Source organism: Tauraco erythrolophus, chromosome 20, assembly GCF_009769465.1.
Source record: "Tauraco erythrolophus isolate bTauEry1 chromosome 20, bTauEry1.pri, whole genome shotgun sequence".
In the NCBI taxonomy this organism is placed as follows: domain Eukaryota; kingdom Metazoa; phylum Chordata; class Aves; order Musophagiformes; family Musophagidae; genus Tauraco; species Tauraco erythrolophus.
The window spans coordinates 11436788-11454645 of NC_141484.1; the positions used below are offsets into that span (position 1 = coordinate 11436788).

Below are 17858 nucleotides of genomic sequence, written 5' to 3' on the forward strand. Positions count from 1 at the left end.
GCATAAATTGTACGGCTTTGGCTCTGCTCAAGTTAGAAGTTAAAAAATAAAATAAAATAAAATAGCCGTCCTGACACATGAGACAATGCAGTCTTCCAAAACCAGAATAGTTTTGTGTAGTACACCAGCATATAGGAGTCAGAGATCTGTGTGTGTGGGCTCTAAGAGCTGCCTCGCCGCCTTTTTTTGGAGAAGAAACTTCTGTTAACATCTAAATGATTTCAAGAATTCAGCAAGGCTTGAATTCCCTACTTCATCGGCATGAAACTTTCACGTTGCTACTGAACTATGTTATTTTATCAGCCTCCTGCTCTTCAGACTCCATTTACCAAAAACTTTTTAAAGTGATTATGCAAGTCAAACCTAATTTCTTATCACGGTTCTGTATTTATTGGCTCGGTTGTTTGCGAGGGATTGTTTCACCCACCCTGTTTGCCTTGGCATTTTTAGAAGGTTCTTGCAGTTGTTAGCAGCTGTAAATGGTATTAATAAGAGGTATTTGGTTGCTGGTTTCTGCAGTTTTGTATGCTGATTAGGTTGGATTGCCGAAGGTTGAGCAAGTTTCTAAAAGAAGGATTGTTCTTTGAATTGTGAAAACACTATTCTCTACAAAAACCCCATCTATATCTGTGTCAAGAATGTTACTTCTCCAGAAACGAGGGTGAAACACTTTATTTGTCGAAATTGCTATTGACTTGAAAATCGATGAAACCCCACCTAAGAGTCTTAAATATCAAAAGAGCCACTCTGAAAGATGTCAAGTTTTTTTTTTCCTTTTTCTCAGCATTGTATTTGAGATGAGAAGCACTTGCCCACTGCAGCATTACCTCTTTGGGTTGTCCATGCTGTGCTCTTCTTCCTGAAGTAGTTTTAGTGGGTCAGTGAATAACTTTCTCAGAGTAACACAGCCTGTTTGAGAAAATGAGCGGATCTTCTGGTGTGGTTTCATCTGGGGAGAAACCAGTGTGTGTGCTCCCTGAACAGCAGTGCATCCTTAAAGATTTTCAAGACTGAGGTTGACAAAAGCCCAGAGCAACATGGTCTGAGTCTGGTCTTAGAATCCTAGAATAACTCAGGTTGGAAGGGACCCCTAAGGATCATCGAGTCCAGCTCCCTAACTTGACCCTCCTTGGAGCAGTAGGTTGCACTAGAACTTTCCGTGGTCCCTTTCCACCTGATGGTTTTATGATTTATGACTCCAGTTGTCTTCAGAGTCAGAAGAGCATATCCTTGCTGCAGTCACCAGGTCTTGCTCTTGGAGTACTAGATTCGCCTAGATCAAATTCATGGAATGAATCAACCAAAAATAAGTGCGGTTTCCTTTTGCAGACCCTCCTGTTTGAGTCTCGCTGCAGGTGGAGAAGGGCTCAGTGAAGTTTGATGGATTTATCCAAGAAAGAGAAGCTGATGCTAAGCAAAGCCTGTTGCCAGCTGTATCCCATGGAGCACAGAGCTTAGCATCCGTGTGACAGCAGTAGGCGGGTAATGAGACTGCCCAGACACAAGCATGATCAACAGACAAAGTGAGGTTCACTTCCTTCTGGGACTTGGAAAAAGTAGAAAAAAATAAACATCTACCACGTTTATTGACCAGCAGGTTGAGGGAGGTGATTCTGCCCCTCTGCTCTACTCTCAGGAGACCCCCCTGCAGTGCTGCGTTCAGCTCTGGGGCCCCAACACAAGAAGGACATGGAGCTGCTGGAGCGGGTCCAGAGGAGGCCATGAAGATAATGCGAGGACTGGAGCACCTCTGCTATGGAGACAGGCTGAGAGAGTTGGGGTTGTTCAACCTGGAGAAGAGAAGGCTCTGGGGAGACCTTTAAGCAGCCTTCCAGTACATAAAGGGGCTGCAAGAAAGCTGGAGAGGGACAGGTGATAGGACAAGGGGCAATGGCTTTAAACTGAAAGAGGGGAGATTTCGATGAGATCTAAGGAAGAAATTCTTCCCTCTGAGGGTGGTGAGGCACTGGAACAGGTTGCCCAGAGAAGTTGTGGCTGCCCCATCCCTGGAAGTGTTCAAGGCCAGGTTGGATGAGGCTTTGGGCAACCTGGTGTAGTGGAAGGTGTCCCTGCCCATGGCAGGGGAGTTGGAACTAGATGATCTTTGAGGTCCCTTCCAACCCAACCCATTCTGTGACTGTATGATTTATTAGGCCTGTGTTCAAGTGAAAGCTACGGTTTGTATTTCATCCAACACACGGGGCATCAGCCTGTGGCTGCTGAGCTGTGTGTAGTTTGTGGAGTGACTTGAGGGCAATTTCTGTAAGAGTTATGATGCGACCAGCAGATTTGTTCAGCAAGATCAGATTTCCTAGCAGACTCCCTCAATGTGGAAAGAAGTAACCGTGCCGGGGCCGGTGCTGCTGGGTTGGCTCGGGAGCCACTTGGTCACCTTGTCCAGCCAAACCTCCTGACCCCCTTTCCTCCCGCTTGGGAAACCTTTCTCACTGTCCACCGCTGGACTGTGTTTGCTGCCTGCGCTGGGATTCTGAATTATGTCCCTTCTGGCTCTTGCCTACGTGAAGACTTTGATGTTTAAGGCTGAGGAGGGCTGGTTGCATCCTGCACTTAGCTGGTCTTAGTTCTTGAACGTGGTTGCACAACTGCTTTTACTGGAGAGGCTCCTCGACTTGGCCAGGACCATTAATGATAAAATTGTGGTTTATGCGGTAGCCTCCTCATCCCGTACCTGAAATTATCTCTTTGAGCTATTCTCCAAGGTCTGTAGCAGATGGAGAGAGACAAAATGAGCGAAGCAGTTGGGAGAATGGTTCAGACTTTTAAGTCAATATAGAATGGAAAAACAAAAGGAATATTAGATGCGTGTAACCAGTCCAGACGTGGTGTGTAATTAATCTTCATCTGTGGCTTTTAAAATCAGCAACAGCCAGAGTGTCCCGGATTTGAAACTCGTGTTTGTTCAGATATGATGGATGTGTAGACAATTTTTTCTGGACTTCACCCCACCGAGCATCGTCTTCCAGGTAGGTTTGTATCGAGTGAATTGACTGGGGCAGCGCTGCGCGGTGCGGCTCTAACCATCCCAACAGCTCTGTTTTACAGGATCATCCCAGTAGTTTCACGTTTAAAGTTGCCAGTCTTTGAATTCCTGGCTGTTTTGTACCCGATTTTAATTTTTAAAAAGAAGAAGAAGAAAAAAATAAAATCTGTGCTGCTTTTGAGCTGGAGTTTCTCATACTTCAGTCTGTGTAAAGATGATTTATGGCGCTAGTAGGGGCTCTGCTGGAAATGCAACATCTATTATGAAGTGGATTGAACAGCCCATGCTGAAATGTTTATTGCTGTCTTCAAAATAGAATACATCAGGGTTGATGGTGCCTGTCCAGGAAAGAGAGAGAGTGGAGTGGAGTGGGGCTAACGGGGTATTTTTAGTATTCCAATAAAAGACAAGGCTTTTAAAGGAAATCACTTATTGCCATTTTGCAATCAAGAATGCAGGAGTGTTCCAGGGACTGCAAGAAATATGCTTCAAGAATGTCGGAGCCATAAGGAACTAATCATTAAATATTCTCTCGTTTCCACCCCCGGTTCTTGCTCTGAGGAAGCCATTTAGCAGCTTTGCAATTTGTATGTAAATCTCAACCCTCCTGACCACGCGGTCAAGTATCCAAGTGACTTAGGAGCCAGCATCCCATTTTCAAAAGTTCTTAAAATTCCTGTGCAAGCAGGGCACTTTTTTAAATAGAAGACACATGGACCAGACTTCAAGAACACTTAATCTGACCTTAAATGACTTGGTATGAACATTATATGATTTTTTTTTTCCTGCTATCACTTCTCCTTGATCAGTGTCTTGCTAGCGAAGTTCCTCTGCTGGGTTCAGACAGACCAGTAAAACTGTTGTTTTGTTACTGCAGCTTATTCCACTTGTTTGACTGAGCTGTGATTATTTTTCTTTCTTTTTTTTTCTTTTTTTTAACATGCGTAACTCGAGTTGTTGATGCCTTAAACATTTCGGAAGCGTTCTGGCACTGTAATATATCCAGCTAACCAGGGAGTGAGTAATCCCAGCGTTTGTTCGAGTGAAAAACAAAGGAAGAGGCAGAAGATAATACTTTCTCAAGTGATTTAAGAGCCTAATGGGACGATTCAGTGATGCATCTAAGCAGAGCTGGTGGTTACCTGCTCCCTCTCCCCGTGCTCCCATCTTTGTCCTCATACTGGCACTGGTGTCCTGGTGAGGCGGTTCAGGGAGCTATAATGGTAGAAAACTGACCCTACCAAAAACAAAGACCGGGGTGTCGGGCTGATGGCAGATGGACGCGGGCAGATGTCCCCTCCTGCGCCAGGCCAGCAGAGCCCTCCTTTCATTTTATTTTTTTTCTTTTTCGTCCATTTGTTTTTACTGGAGAAAGTAGTGGAGGAACAACAGTCCCCCGCTGAGATCATCTGTCGTGTCTTCTGCCTTTTCCCTGCTTGCTGCAGGTAGCGACTCCGGGCTGAGCTGCCGCCTGGCAGAGCCTTTCTTTCAGGAAAACCATTTTGAGTTTGCCAGCTGGGCTGCAGCTTCTGCATCCCTCGCTGGAGTAGGGGCTGGTGAGGGAAGCTGAGCTGGAGGAGGTGCGTGGATGTATGGGTGTGAGGAGGAACACCAGCCATCAGGGCACTGCAGAAGACAGCAAACGCCCCATCTCTGGGATTGAACTCACCTTGGCCCCAGGTTGGTGCCTCTTCTTGCAGCCTGTGCTGTGTCTGGCTGGTAAATCTCATAGAATCACAGAATGGTTTGGATTGGAAGGGACCTTAAAGATCATCTAGTTCCAACCCCCCTGCCATGAGCAGGGACGCCTTCCAATAGACCAGGTTGCTCAAAGCCTCATCCAACCTGGCCTTGGACACTTCGAGGGATGGGGCAGCTACAACTTCTCTGGGCAACCTGTGCCAGTGCCTCACCACCCTCCTCAGAGGGAAGAATTTCTTCCTCAGATCTCATCGAAATATCCTCTCTTTCAGTTTAAAGCCATTGCCCCTTGTCCTATCACCTGTCCCTCTCCAGCTGTCTTGTAGCCCCTTTAGGTACTGAAAGGCTGCTAGAAGGTCTCCCCAGAGCCTTCTCTTCTCCAGGCTGAACAGCCCCAACTCTCTCAGCCTGTCTCCATAGCAGAGGTGCTCCAGTCCTCAGATCATCTTCACTCCATCAGCTTCGAGTCCTTCTGATGTTGGAGACCCCAGAGCTGGATGCAGTATTGCAGGGGGGGGTCTCATGAGAGTAGAGGGAGAGAATAACTCTGAAGTTTCTAATGCATTGAGAAGTCTCTTTAGTGACCTGTGCTGCGGAAGGTCCACCTGATGGTAGGTAACCTTTGGATTTTCTTAGGTCATTACCTTCTTCCAAGGAAAGCTTTACCTGACTCTCCTTCTCACACTTCAGCTCCCAGCTGTTCTCTCTACCACAGTTCATGAAGCTGTGGTCCATGCTGAACACTTCTCCTGTTCCTCATTGCTCATCGCCCTCCGTGGCGTGGGGAGGATAACTTCTGGTGGGCCTAGAGATGGGGATGTCCCAGTTAAACCTGCGCTTCCTTACCCTTTTCTGCTGATTTTTGCTGAGCTTGTGCCAGACCAAAAAGGTTCAGTTGACACCTGTGGCTTGGTTGGGCTCACTTGGGTGTACCTCATCTGAAAGGGATTTGTAGAACCTTTGTGGTCCTGTTTAGGCTTGGTTTTATTTCGTTTCTTCTGGGAAACCTTTAGTGCACATCAAGGTTTTTGAAACTTTCACAAGTCCCGTTCCGAGTTGTAACACAGTTGTTCAGAAATGCAGCATGTTGCTTGACTGATGTCGTTTCTTGGCGTCGCTTATGTAAGGGAAAGGGTGCTAGAGAGTTTGGAGAAGGGAAAATTGGAAAGTGTGCATGCTTATTTAATTAAAAAAAAGAGGAAGAAAAATAATCCACATGTAAAAACAAAAATCCAGTAACCATGTCTTCCGATGACTTTAGGGTTTGGAAATAGTTTGATAATAGCAGTGTGGGGATGAGAAGGAAAGTCTGTGAAGTCACTCTAGAGAGAACAAAAGGAAAAAAACATGAGAATGTTTCCAGTTTCTGGCTTTTTGGGAGCTGGGTGATCTCCTGCACGGCTCTGGACCTCTGTGCCTGGGCCTGCCCCAGCCCACCCATCAGAGAAGGGCATCAGACAGCGGTGAGTAGAGGTCTCCAGGTTTGACTCCAAGTCATGTGGGAAGACACCGAAAGAGACTCTCGGGGAGACTCTCGGTCTTAAATTGTCAGCGTTGACCTGGCATGGGCGTGAGGTCCTGCACGAATTTACCCCAAAAGACAGCTTGTGCTCTGGAGGGGCTTTCTTTTAGCCCACCTTTAGCGTTGGTAATTGAGTTGGAGAGAAATTGCTGCAGAGTTAATGTTGCTTGTTAAATACATCTGATCTTTCCTTCGGTACAGCAACGAGTAGAAAGGGTGTAGTTAATGTTGGGAGTTTTTTGGGTGAGAAGTAACATGGGTAGGCTGTTGCCTTCTTCATCTGCTCTTTGTGCAATGATGAGTCCAGTAAATGATTTTATTATTGAGCGTTTTTGCAGAAAGGTATTATTCAGCTATGTGTATAAATTGCTAAAGCTCTTTGGTTCAGTAATTCTGTCTCAGAGGTTCAGCAAACCATTTCTCCTAGGCTGTCCTCTGTGAACCACCTTCTGCTATTTAAAGTAGATACAAATTTAGCTCCAAGTGTTCCCTTTCCCACAGACTCCTCTGAAAGTTAAAGCTTGTGACAATTTAGTTCTTGCCGTGCTCTTGACTTGCCTTCAGATCCAAACAAAAGTCTTGCCTCTCTCTGAGCTTCATTTCTGGTGGCTCAAAAGGTAAAATGTACTTGGATTTCTTAATTTCCTTAGGAAACCTTCCTGTCTTCCAACTGCCCTTCTTCTAGTCTGGTTCTCAGGTCAACGCAAGAAGTTAACGAAGTTAGAGACGTACAGTCAAACGTGTGTTTATGCAGCATCTTAAAGTATTGGGTCAAACCCTTCCAACCTCACCTTCACGCCCACCAGCCTGAGCATCGGAGGTGTTGGAACGTGAGCAGCGGTTGAAGGCTGCGACCAAATTCCTTTGAGCTGTTCCTCCGACTCCTGCGGTTCACACGAGGTTGGGTTTGTCCAACTTACACCACTTTTTGAAAGAACATAGGATTTCTTTGCCATTGTGCTTGGAAGCAGTGCAGTGTACTATCTGGCGTGCGTTTATAATTTGAAAAATAGATTTAAAAGGAAGCCAATGGAGGTCTAACAATAATGGCTTAAGAGAAACACTTATCTCACTTCCTTTCGGAGGGCCGCGCATGTGGTTTGGGACCCGAAGGCTCGGGATTAGTCGATCGCTGAAGCAATAAATGTTTTGGATGTAAACTCACTCCGTGCTGCTTCTGGGACTGAATCTGACATTTATTTTCCGATAGCGGTGGGTTTTATCTTGCTGTTATTTGGCCACGCTGCGTTTGCCAACAGGTCTTGCTGTCAGTAACGTTAAGGTATCTTCATGCCCTGATAAAAGCCTTGTATTAACGAGGAACTCGTCTGTGTGCCCAAGAGGGAGGCGTAGCTCCAACCCAACATGACAAAAAACCACAACAATGCCCTTTTTTAATACGTGAAATAACGCTGAACTGAGGAGTTAATGTGTGTAAACACAATTTATACCTTTGACTCAGGTAACTCATTGCTTCAGGTTAATCTAGCGTTGCGTGAATAGCTCCAAATGTGGGATAACAGATAAAATAAGAGTTTTTTCATCTTACATAGGAATGACCCAGGTTTTTCTTTCTTCCAAATAAGGAATTAATAATGCAATAGTTGTTGTTTCCAAAGAGCTCAGCTTTTTTTGAGAAGTGTCTTTTTTTTTTTTTGTTTCCCCTCCTCCTCTAGACCCAATGAAACACATGGGCGTTTGGAGCCTTTAATAACTGTTCCCAGAGCCTGTTCTTGATTTCTTTGAGATTTGCCAATGATTTTGATGTCAGAGTTGAGAGGTAGTGTTACATTTCTCAAGTCAGAGCGGTTGAAAAGGAAGGTCAAAAGCAATAAGGTCCAGGTTCCTCTGGGCGGGCGGGGGCGTAGGATCATGTGCGATTGACACAGACGTATCGCCCAAGAAAAAGTTTGGCTGTCACAAAACTAATAAAGACCAAACCTCCGGAGAGCTGGTTGCAACGATGCAGGTGTAGGAATCGGGGGGCGTATTTACATACAAGCCAGCTTAATAGCGTGGGATTTATGCTAAAGTGGTTCTTAATGCAATACAAATTGAATACCCCGTCTCGCTCGAAACGAGGAAAATGTGAGAAGGAAAGATTATGTATATATATTTTTTATAGCTTTTGGGGGAGAAAGTGTTTGGCTTTTTTTAGGGAATGTAAAGGACAGCAAGATGGATTTCTTCGGGTGCTTGCCATGTTAAACTAGTGCTTGAGGTATGTGCGTCGGGTTGGGAGCCAGCCTTGCGAGTTGGTTCTCTGCTGCCTTGAAAATCAGGGGGTTGAGCAGATTTGGGCAGAGCTTCTGCCGTATATCTGGCAACACGGGCTTAAAATTAACTTACTGAAAAAAGCAGATAAAGTTTGTTTTCTGTTTTTTTTTTTAAACTGTGACATTAAAAAGAAGTCCTTAAGGAAAGCAGCCACGACTCTACAGCCTTTTGTTGAAACTCCCGTCGTTTCCCTGCTCCTCTCCTACCCCGTAAAACAACTATTACGTGTTTATAAGTTAGCGCTCCGTGTCACTTATAAAAGAAGACTTATTCATAAACTTCTGGAAAGACAGTTCTGTGGGAATAAAACTTTCTTGGCATAAAACAAGCCGCTTTTTCCAGATAGTGTAATGCTATACCAGGCTCTTTAAAGTCATAGCGTGCTATTTATTATTGTTTTATGATCTATAAAAGACAGCAGCGCTGAACCTTCATCAGTACTGAGAATGACACTATACCGGAATCAGCAGAAAAGATAAGGAAAACCCCAAACAAAACTCCTGTTCCCAGAAATAGTTGCCAACGAGGTGTTGAGGGATGCTGGGGGCTTTTTGCAGGGCTGCTCTCCCCGGGTCACCGCTCCGCAGACAGCGAGCGCCAGGGATTGATGGCAAATAGGCACATCTTGGTGCTTTGAGTGAGATTTGCCAGCTGCAAATTGTTGGCATTGTTGAAACAGACTTGGATGGAACCTTTCAGCTTTTGAAGTCAGAGCAGATGACTCGGACACACACACACGTGCACGTGCCTTAGAAATTTTTTGTAATGGGCTGAAATCAGTATTTACTTTAATATCCAGGAACAAGCACGCAGCCAATGCATGCTTGTGTTTGCATCCTGAATATACTCAATACTGGGGAAGAGCACTGAGCCCACAAAACCATACAGCCCACCCCAAGGACAGCCACTTCCCGAATATCCAGGTTTCCAGCTGACGTGGATTTGGGGGTGACAGATGGGGATCATATGGGTCGAGTCCATGTCCAAAAGACTGTTGCTGCTCCCTGGTTGGGAAGGGCTGCCCTGCTGCCAGAGCAGTCTGGTTCGAACCTGAAAGAGAAGCTGTGGCCGTGAAAAAGCGACATCACCCCTTAGCATATGCTTGTATTTATTTATCCTATTTATAAGGACCATCCAGTATTCTGTGCTCTAATTATAGCAGCGGGACTGGATGAGATTTCCTTGCTCCTTGAGTCCCGACCTCAGCTGTCGCAGGCAAATTCCCTCTGCGCTTGCTGTCATAAACCCTCCTAGTAGGCTTTGAAAGCATTGGAGATGTTCTCCTTAGTGAATGGATGTTTCCAGTGGCAGCCCAAGCTGGGCAGATTCTCAGAGAGACAGCAGTGGATGAGAGTCTTGATGTGGATGTCTTGTGTCCACTACTGACGGGCTTGGGGTTGAACAAAGAGTATGGTGTTCAGCTGGAAGATGCCTCCAAGGCAGAAGGACAGATCAGCTTTGCTGCTGGAGACCTTCAGCGTGACCTGTGAAGCCCTGGGTGCGTCAGCTGCTACCTGCTACTTTCACATTCCTGCCTTCATGCTGGTAGGAGCATAGGCGTTGCTCATGAATTTGGGGTGGTGGCTGGAGCATGGTGGTGATGACCTACCTGCTGCAGGAGCCTGGGCTGCTGGACAGCCCTGTCAACCAACATCAAGCACCTGCTCCTTGTGCGTAGGAGTGCCTGGCTGCCGGGGACTGCCGGAAAAGAGCTGCTGACGTTACTGGTGCCATTGAACAAGGGTGTCCTCAGTCCCTGGCATACACCTCGCCCGTGTGTGTTTATAAAAATGCTCCAGTAACAAGGTCCTGGTTTCAAGGGGTGCCAAGGAGGAAGGTGGGCCTGGCTCCTCTGCCCAGGGTGAAGTCATGATGGGAGACACCTTGTAGAAACCTGCGTGCTCTAATTGATAACACGTTGCATCTCAACGGCCGGCGCTCCGTGGCCACGGAGCAATTTTAATGGTAAATCAATAGTCTGATAGAGGCAGACCAGAAACCTTTTGACACTTATTCAAGAGGGACTTGTCAAAACACAGTGTATTTATGACCAAGTTCCTGCCTGCCTGTTCAAAGGCACTTGAACCCCTGCCAGATCCTGGACGCACTCAGATTCCCAGGAGTTATATTCAGCACAAGAAGTGGATGTTTCACAGTAAATATTGCCTTGTCACAAAGCTGGCACGAGCACCCAGTCAACAAGTGACAGTTGGCCGCTCTGTATGGGTGCTGCCAGGGCTCGTCTCTCCATCGGCGCTGGGGCTCGTGAGCAGAAATTTCTGCCGGGGCTCCGGCCGTCGTTGGCAGTAGGAATTAAAAATGCTCTACAGAAAACTGCGGATTGTTGAGCCTCAGCTGCCTCCGTGTGAACAGTCAGCAGAAGGAATGGGAAAGTCTTGATGATTAATCACAGACACAAAAGCCGGCTGCTGGCTGGCGGTAGGTATCTGCTCTTCTCCGAGGAAACCAAGTCGGCAGCGTTATTCGTGATTCATAACAGTTATTTGAGGCAAATAGGCTTATTTAGCGCCCGGCGCTTGCCTGGAGTTACAAACCAGAAATGTTCATCATTCTCCGTCCTCTCGCAGCTCTGCAGCACCTCCAGGATTTCGGCTGTAATGCGCGTGCAGCGCCCGTGGCGTGGGCTCCGTACCGTGGGGAGAGGGACGCTCCCGAGGGCAGGGATGTGCCGTGTCCCGGCTTTGCCCGGTGCAGCTCGGCAGCCATGGCTGGGGTCTCTGCGATGGGAAACCAGCAAAGGTTATAGAATCATAGAATGGTTTGGGTTGGAAGAGACCTTCAAGGCCATCTCGTTCCAACCCCCCTGCCATGGGCAGGGACACCTTCCACTACACCAGATTGCCTAAAGCCCCATCCAACCTGGCCTTGAACACTGCCAGGAATGGGGCAGCCACAGCTTCTCTGGGCAACCTGTGCCAGTGCCTCACCACCCTCAGAGGGAAGAATTTCTTCCTTAGATCTCATCTAAATCTCCCCTCTTTCAGCTCAAAGCCATTGCCCCTTGTCCTGTCACTTCACGCCCTTGTCCAAAGCCCCTCTCCATCTCTCTTGTAGCCCCTTTAGGTAGTGGAAGGCTGCTGGAAGGTCTCCCCGGAGCCTTCTCTTCTCCAGGCTGAGCAACCCCAACTCTCTCAGCCTGTCTCCATAGCAGAGGTGCTCCTGTCCTCGGATCATCTTCATGGCCCTCCCTGGGCTGAAGAGAGGGAAATGAAACCATTTATTGGACTTGTGTGTGACTGGTGTTTGTCGTCGCCAAGGTCAGCTCGCAGTGCGCCACAGAGCGCGGGCTTCAAGTGTGGTCTTATTTCTAACGAGAACTTACACTCTGGAGATACCAGGCAGTGGTACTTAGTATCCAGCTGGATAGACACAAGGGGATACAGTCCTCAGCCATCTCCTGTATTTACACAGATCATTAACCCCTTGGAAACTGAGGTGCAACCTGGGGGTGGAGAATCGCCTTCTAGACGCCCAAACCCCTTCGGGCAGAGGCAAACCCGGAGGACATGTTTGCATTTCCATGTGAACCCCAGCTGAGAGGTTGTTCGGGTAGGAGTAAATCAGGTCCAGCAGGAAGGGTGTCCATGAGCCCCAAACCAGTGACCCTCAAAGCTGATAAATCCTGGGGAGAAGGAATAGACTGGGGACTTGGAGAAGTGCTGCTCCAGGTGACCCCAGGGAGATGGGGTACGGTGTGAACCCCGGAACCTCTGGTCTCACGGCTGGACAGGTTGCAGGTGAGACAGACCAAAGAGCCATCTTCACCCAGAGATAAATTACATCTGAGTAACCTTTTCTTTCCATCTATATAAGATGGAAAATTTGCTCTTAACTCTTGATTTTTGGAAAAGGCTTTGCCAGGTGTGGAGCATTGAACCGCCCAGCTGCCCAGGGAGCAGCGGGTCGGGATGGGGGTGACAAGCAGAGGCACAGCTCATCTCATCTCGGCAGTGAGATTCAAACCCGGCGGAGCAGCGTGAGCGCCAGTGCTCCCGGGGCCGGCGGGGACACCCCGCGTCCTGCCGGCACACCGTGCCCTGGAACTCGGTGGGAGCTGAGAACGTGTCCTCTGCATCTCCAAGCACCATCTCAAACGCCTTGGCAGATGGAGCTTCAACAGCATTACCCTTTCTCCAACATGCCTTAATTAATTGCTCTGTAATTGCAGAGAGTTCTGCTTGCGCTTCCCACCTTTCCCCAAGAAAGGCATTGCAAATTTGGATTCCTATCACTGTTTTCTTTTGCAGCAGAATCTTTTATTTTTTTCTCCTCTGATTCTTGTTTCCTTTGTTTGTGGCTTTGATTCCTGAACTTCTCTTTGAGGTGTCGAGGGGAATATTTACATTTCACAGGACTTCAGCAAAAAAAGGCAAAGCAGGCGGGGAATCCAGAATGCATAGTTGCTGTGGGATCCTGTCCGGGGTTTTTGTTAGGAAAGCATGTTGTGCTCAGTGCAACACCCAGGTTGAGAAGCTTCAGATCCTTCTAATCTGCTGTTCTGTAGTAAAGGGGGAAAAAAAGTAATGTGCAGAACATCTGGTCTCTGTCATGCAAGAGGTACTTTGAAATTTGTGTGCTCTTGCCAGCTGATGTCGTCCTGTTCCGTTGGCACGTGTCGCACGGATCAGAGAAGCCTTTCCCTCTGGCAGTTTGCTGATTTACGCCACACCGCCACGTGCCATCGCTGCCGCTCTGTCTCTCACATGGGCAGTAAGCACTTGACCACTGCTTTTGGAAACAGGAAAGTGGCTCCAGGTTTTTAATACCAGGCTCTTTCCAGGAATAAAACGAAGTTTATTTTGTTTTGCTGTCCCGCTCTTGTTGCCCTGAATGGCCTCTGAAGTTTCCTGTCCATCCTGCTGTTGCCCCCCCCGTTCCTGCCGTGGAACAGTTCTGGTTTGACGTGCAGTTTTTCTTGGGAGCTGTCAAAGAATAATTACGCCTCATTAACTCCACTTTGTATCCTTATTGATTCACACCTATGGAGTATTTTCCAAGCAACTGATCTCGGTTGTCTCTTAATTGCTGAAGTCCATAAACTCCGTTACGCTGAAACTGCTCTAAGGATTTGCACCCTCTAAAAATTTTCCCTCCAGTGCGAAACATAACAGAGAATCTGAATGCAGCAGCTTTATCAGATCTTATTTCTTCCAAATTTAAGCAAATGATTTGCTTCTGGCTCTGTTGAAGACGACAAAAATGTATGTTAAGGTGTAAAAAGCGTGAGACTAGAAAGGCAGTAGGAGTATAGATCGTGTTGCCAATGGATTAATCTAACAGTTTGTGTTGCTGGATGATGTCGGGTGGTTGGCTGAGGTTGAAAACCGAACGATATCCCTCTCTCACCCGTTCCGGAGGGTCGGAACGAGTGGCCCATGTATGGTCTGAGATCCAGCTGGGTCAAATACACTTGATAAACTGATCTGGGATGAGGGTCCGGAGCTCGGCCATCCTCTGGGATGCTTCCCCAAGGGCTTCACCCGCGAGAGACCTGGCACCGGTGAGTGCTGCTGGGACAAACCCGCTTTCCCGGCTGCCCCGGCACGGACCCTGGCGCAAGCACGGTCCCGGCGGCTCCTGGCGTCGGAGCCAAACCCAGGCCCTCGCTGGAGACGCAAAGAGCGCAGCAGGAACAGACAGATACATTTTTACGAGTTTACTCCGTGTTTAATGTGATTAATAAGGAGTTTCAACCAGGTGTAGCCTGAAGTTGAATGTCAAAATTAATAATCACCCCAAATCATCCCACCCCAAGGGAGGCAGTGAGTACAAACCATTCAGCTAAAGTACTTGTCCCTCCACCCCGCTCCGCAGTCCTCGGCCGTCCCAGCCGGAGCGTACGGAGCCGCTGCCCTCTCTGCCATCAGCTGCTTGTGCAAGGAAAAGGCTCAACGTCTGAAGTGAAGCGTTTCTCAAGCTCCCTTCAGATAACAAATGGTTTCAACTGAGCATAAAAGAAAAAAAAAAATACTGTTGGTGGCAACTCTTTATTTCCCTGGAAAAAAATCCTGGACCCCTGGCAGAGAAACAGTTTCTGCACAGAAAACATGACACTATTTACAAAAAGCGATGTCTAATATCCTTTTCCAGCTTGGAAAGAGGAGTTTGGTTTAATACATCCTTTTTTAATTGCCATGAGCTGGACTTGTAAATATTGTAAGTGGTTGAGTAATAGGCATCTGTGAGCCGACCAAACGACGGGCCGTTTTTTCCGCTCTTCGAGCCCTAACGTATTCCCGCGGCTCGGAGAGAGGAGAGCACGGAGCAGATACTACCCCAGAACAAAAACCTCCTAATTAAAAGATCGTTTAGTCCCAGGGGATGCCTGTGTGCGTGGTGCCGGTGCCCGAAGCGTGCAGGGCTCCGGCTGCACGAGGCGTTCACTCATTGGGGCTGCGTTGGGAGGTGCTGGGGCGGACCACGGGGATCCGGTCCCTTTTCAGGAAAACATTTCTTCCTCTCCTTTAGGAAGTGGGGAGAAAAAGGGGACAGTTCTCCCAAAGAAGGGGAAATGAGGGCGAATTAGTTTCTGCTAGCAGCCTCATCACTGTCGTTCAGTCAAGAGAGAAAAGCTGCTGTGCTGGTTTTCTGGATCGGTCTTCAAAATGATCCAAAACTTGTTTGTTGTGGGGTTTTTTTTAACACCATCTTTCTTCAGAGCAGCATGATGTGCCCAAACCAAAAAGTAGTGGTGAAGTTTTGTAAGATCGTATTAGCCGGTACGTTTTTGGGGCAGCATGTGCTGCCCGGTTGGGCAGAGCCCTGCTGGACTCCGTGGTGCTGGCTGAGCTTCGTTTTCCCAAGTCGGGCGCCTGCACCAGAGCTCTGCTTTCGCTCTGCAAATAGTTTCGTCCGAAAGCAGGAGTAGTTTGTATCGGAAACAATTTCCTGATGCGATTTGGATTTCCTTCTGAATAATCCCTCGTCCCGGTGGGATGGTACAGGGGGATTCCAGGAAAGCTTAACTGGCCTTGCCGTGAGTTAAACATATCCCTTAATCTTTGCAAGGCAGATGCTTTAAGTGGGAAGATACCCTGCAGGCACTGCTAAAAAAAATTAATTTGAAGGGTCAGGAAGAGCAAGAACTGCTCTACCAACGCAGAGTTTGGGTCCGTGTCTCTGTTCAGGTCCTTGGCGTGCAGGGATCTGGTGAGGGGCGTGCACGGGGTGAGCAGGGGGGGAAATGGGTCTCAGCTGGGAGGAGGAGCAGGACTCGGAGGAAGAATCTGATCGCAAAAGACCGTTTGTAAAAGATGAAGGCAACAGCCTTAACGTCGTTTCGTCTTTTGCAGGCATGCTGGTGGTGATCGTCTTGCTGCTGATCGCCATCGCCGTGGTTGCGGTCTGGCCAACACAGTAACACGGATGCGGGACCCGTCGGAGCTGCTGCTCGACAGCCAAGCGCAGACAACTCCGGAGAAGGGACCGACTTTGTGCAAAGACCTTCTGCGTTTTAAATAAACTCCACAGTATTAGAATGACGCCGTGTCCGACAGACGCCCGCGCTTCCTTCGGTGCACGGCTGAAGAGCGTGGCATGATTTGAAGGGTTTGGGCTTGGAAAGGACTCTCTTCCCACCTCCACTGGCAGTCGGAGGCTGCTGCTGGCCCTACGGTGGAGCCACTTCTGGGTGCATCTCCAGCTGAGCACGCGGCTGGTGTCGGGTGCTGCCTGCCCGACCTGCCACCGCTTCTCCCAGCGCTCCGCCGTCCCGAGGGCTTGAAAATACTAAAATAAAGGTGTGGTTTGGGAGTACAGCAGTGACACTCCTGCTTTCTGATACCTTCCTTCGGAATGAAAACGCTTACGTTTTTCAAGGAGTAGATGTTCTGGAGAACGGCTGCAACTGGGCGCTCGCAGGATGGGAAGCGGGAGCACGCGGAGGCACAGGACCCCCATGAGCTGCGCGGAAAAGCTGGCGAGTGAGTCGGTCCCGGGCCCTCGGGGGAGAGTTATCGGTGTTGATCTCCATGGATGGAAGCGTGAACAGCAGCAGGTCTTGAAGCGGGTGTGTAAGAGTGGAAAGCCCGAGGAAGGCTCCTGAGGAAGGGGTGCTCTCCGTGCTCTGCTGCGCTGCCCGCGGGAGATGCTCTGGCATTGATGCACTCATCTCGGCGGTCGACTTCTGCCTCTTTCTTTTTTAACTTTTCACACGCTGTTAAAACCCAGAGGAAGGATTACCTCTTCAAAAACTAACGAAAAAAAAGTATCGAATGTTCGCTTCTGGCCAAGAAAATCATTATTTTGGTACACATGCCAGTTTGATTTCAGAATTGATAGAGCAAGCAATAAATGCTGAATAAAAGCCAGTCCGTTTATATACAATTTATTCGCCTGGGTTTTTATTGTTTCCTGCTGTCTCGTGTTGTGTGTGAACTGTTTCTCTGACACTTCCATTTCCTAAGAGCTGATGTGGAGAAGGAAAGAAGCGATTCCTGTCAGACTTCCTATGTGTCATGACCTACATTTCCTGGCGGATCCGTAAGAGCTGCCAGCGCTGGGCTGGTCCTCACCTGTGGTGATGGAGTATCTCCTTTCACAGCTCTCAACCGGCTCTTGGCCCTCGTTTCCCTCTCCCTGCCTTCCACCCGCACAGCTGGGGTGGTGGCACGTCGAGCGCTGGTCCGGGAGGTGGGAAACCAGGGTGTGCTGGTGCTGCCATCCCCTCTTGAGTGACATCAAGTCATTTTGCTCTTCTGGGCTCAGTTTCCCCATCTGTCAGTTGGGACTTGGGCAGCGGCCCCTTTGTTAAGTGCTCGGTGATCTGCAGACCAGAGTGCAAAATTGCTCTTCTTGCAGCACCCAACTGTTGGCCGGGGCTGAGGTTTGGACCCAGTCACTCCAAGATCTGAGGTGGGAACAACAGACCTGGCTGTGACGGGAGAAGATGGGGTTTTGCAGGAAACAGAGGCAAGGAGCTGTTGATGTACCCCACAGAGTACGTAGCTGTCAATGGGTAGGAACCCTAGACTGGAGCTGAAGAGCGGCGTTGCCCTGTCTGCATGCTCCTGGGAAGGGCACAGGGAAGGCGGAGAGAGGAGCTTGGTGGAGAAAAAGCCCAGTAGATACAGCTGTGCCTCGTGGTGTGGGCTGTGGGCTTCAAAGAGGGCTCTGTGCCGGTGCCCAACCCATCTTCTGATGCTCAGCACCGAAGATCAGAGCTGGAGGAGAGGCCGGCTCCTCGGGGCAGTTGAAATCTCGGGGCGAGGCGGACTGTGCTCTGCTGGCTGCGCCATCCTCGTCTGGTGTTTACCCAAGGTGGGAAGTCCAGGCTTGGACTTCGTGGTGGGTAACTAGATACCATGTTCTGCTGGAGAAGGACACAAAACAGTGCCC

General features: G+C 48.6%; 1 protein-coding gene across 1 annotated transcript in view; it reads left to right on the forward strand.

The window, feature by feature from the left end:
* The window catches only part of STX8 (syntaxin 8), a 110439-nt gene extending 93592 nt beyond the window's left edge, over positions 1 to 16847 (forward strand). The window contains exon 8 of the mRNA XM_086624065.1: positions 15815 to 16847. Coding sequence (XP_086480191.1) covers positions 15815 to 15882 — 68 coding nt within the window. The 3' untranslated portion in view covers positions 15883 to 16847. The remainder of the gene's footprint in view (positions 1 to 15814) is intronic.
* The last annotated feature ends 1011 nt before the right edge of the window (positions 16848 to 17858 follow it).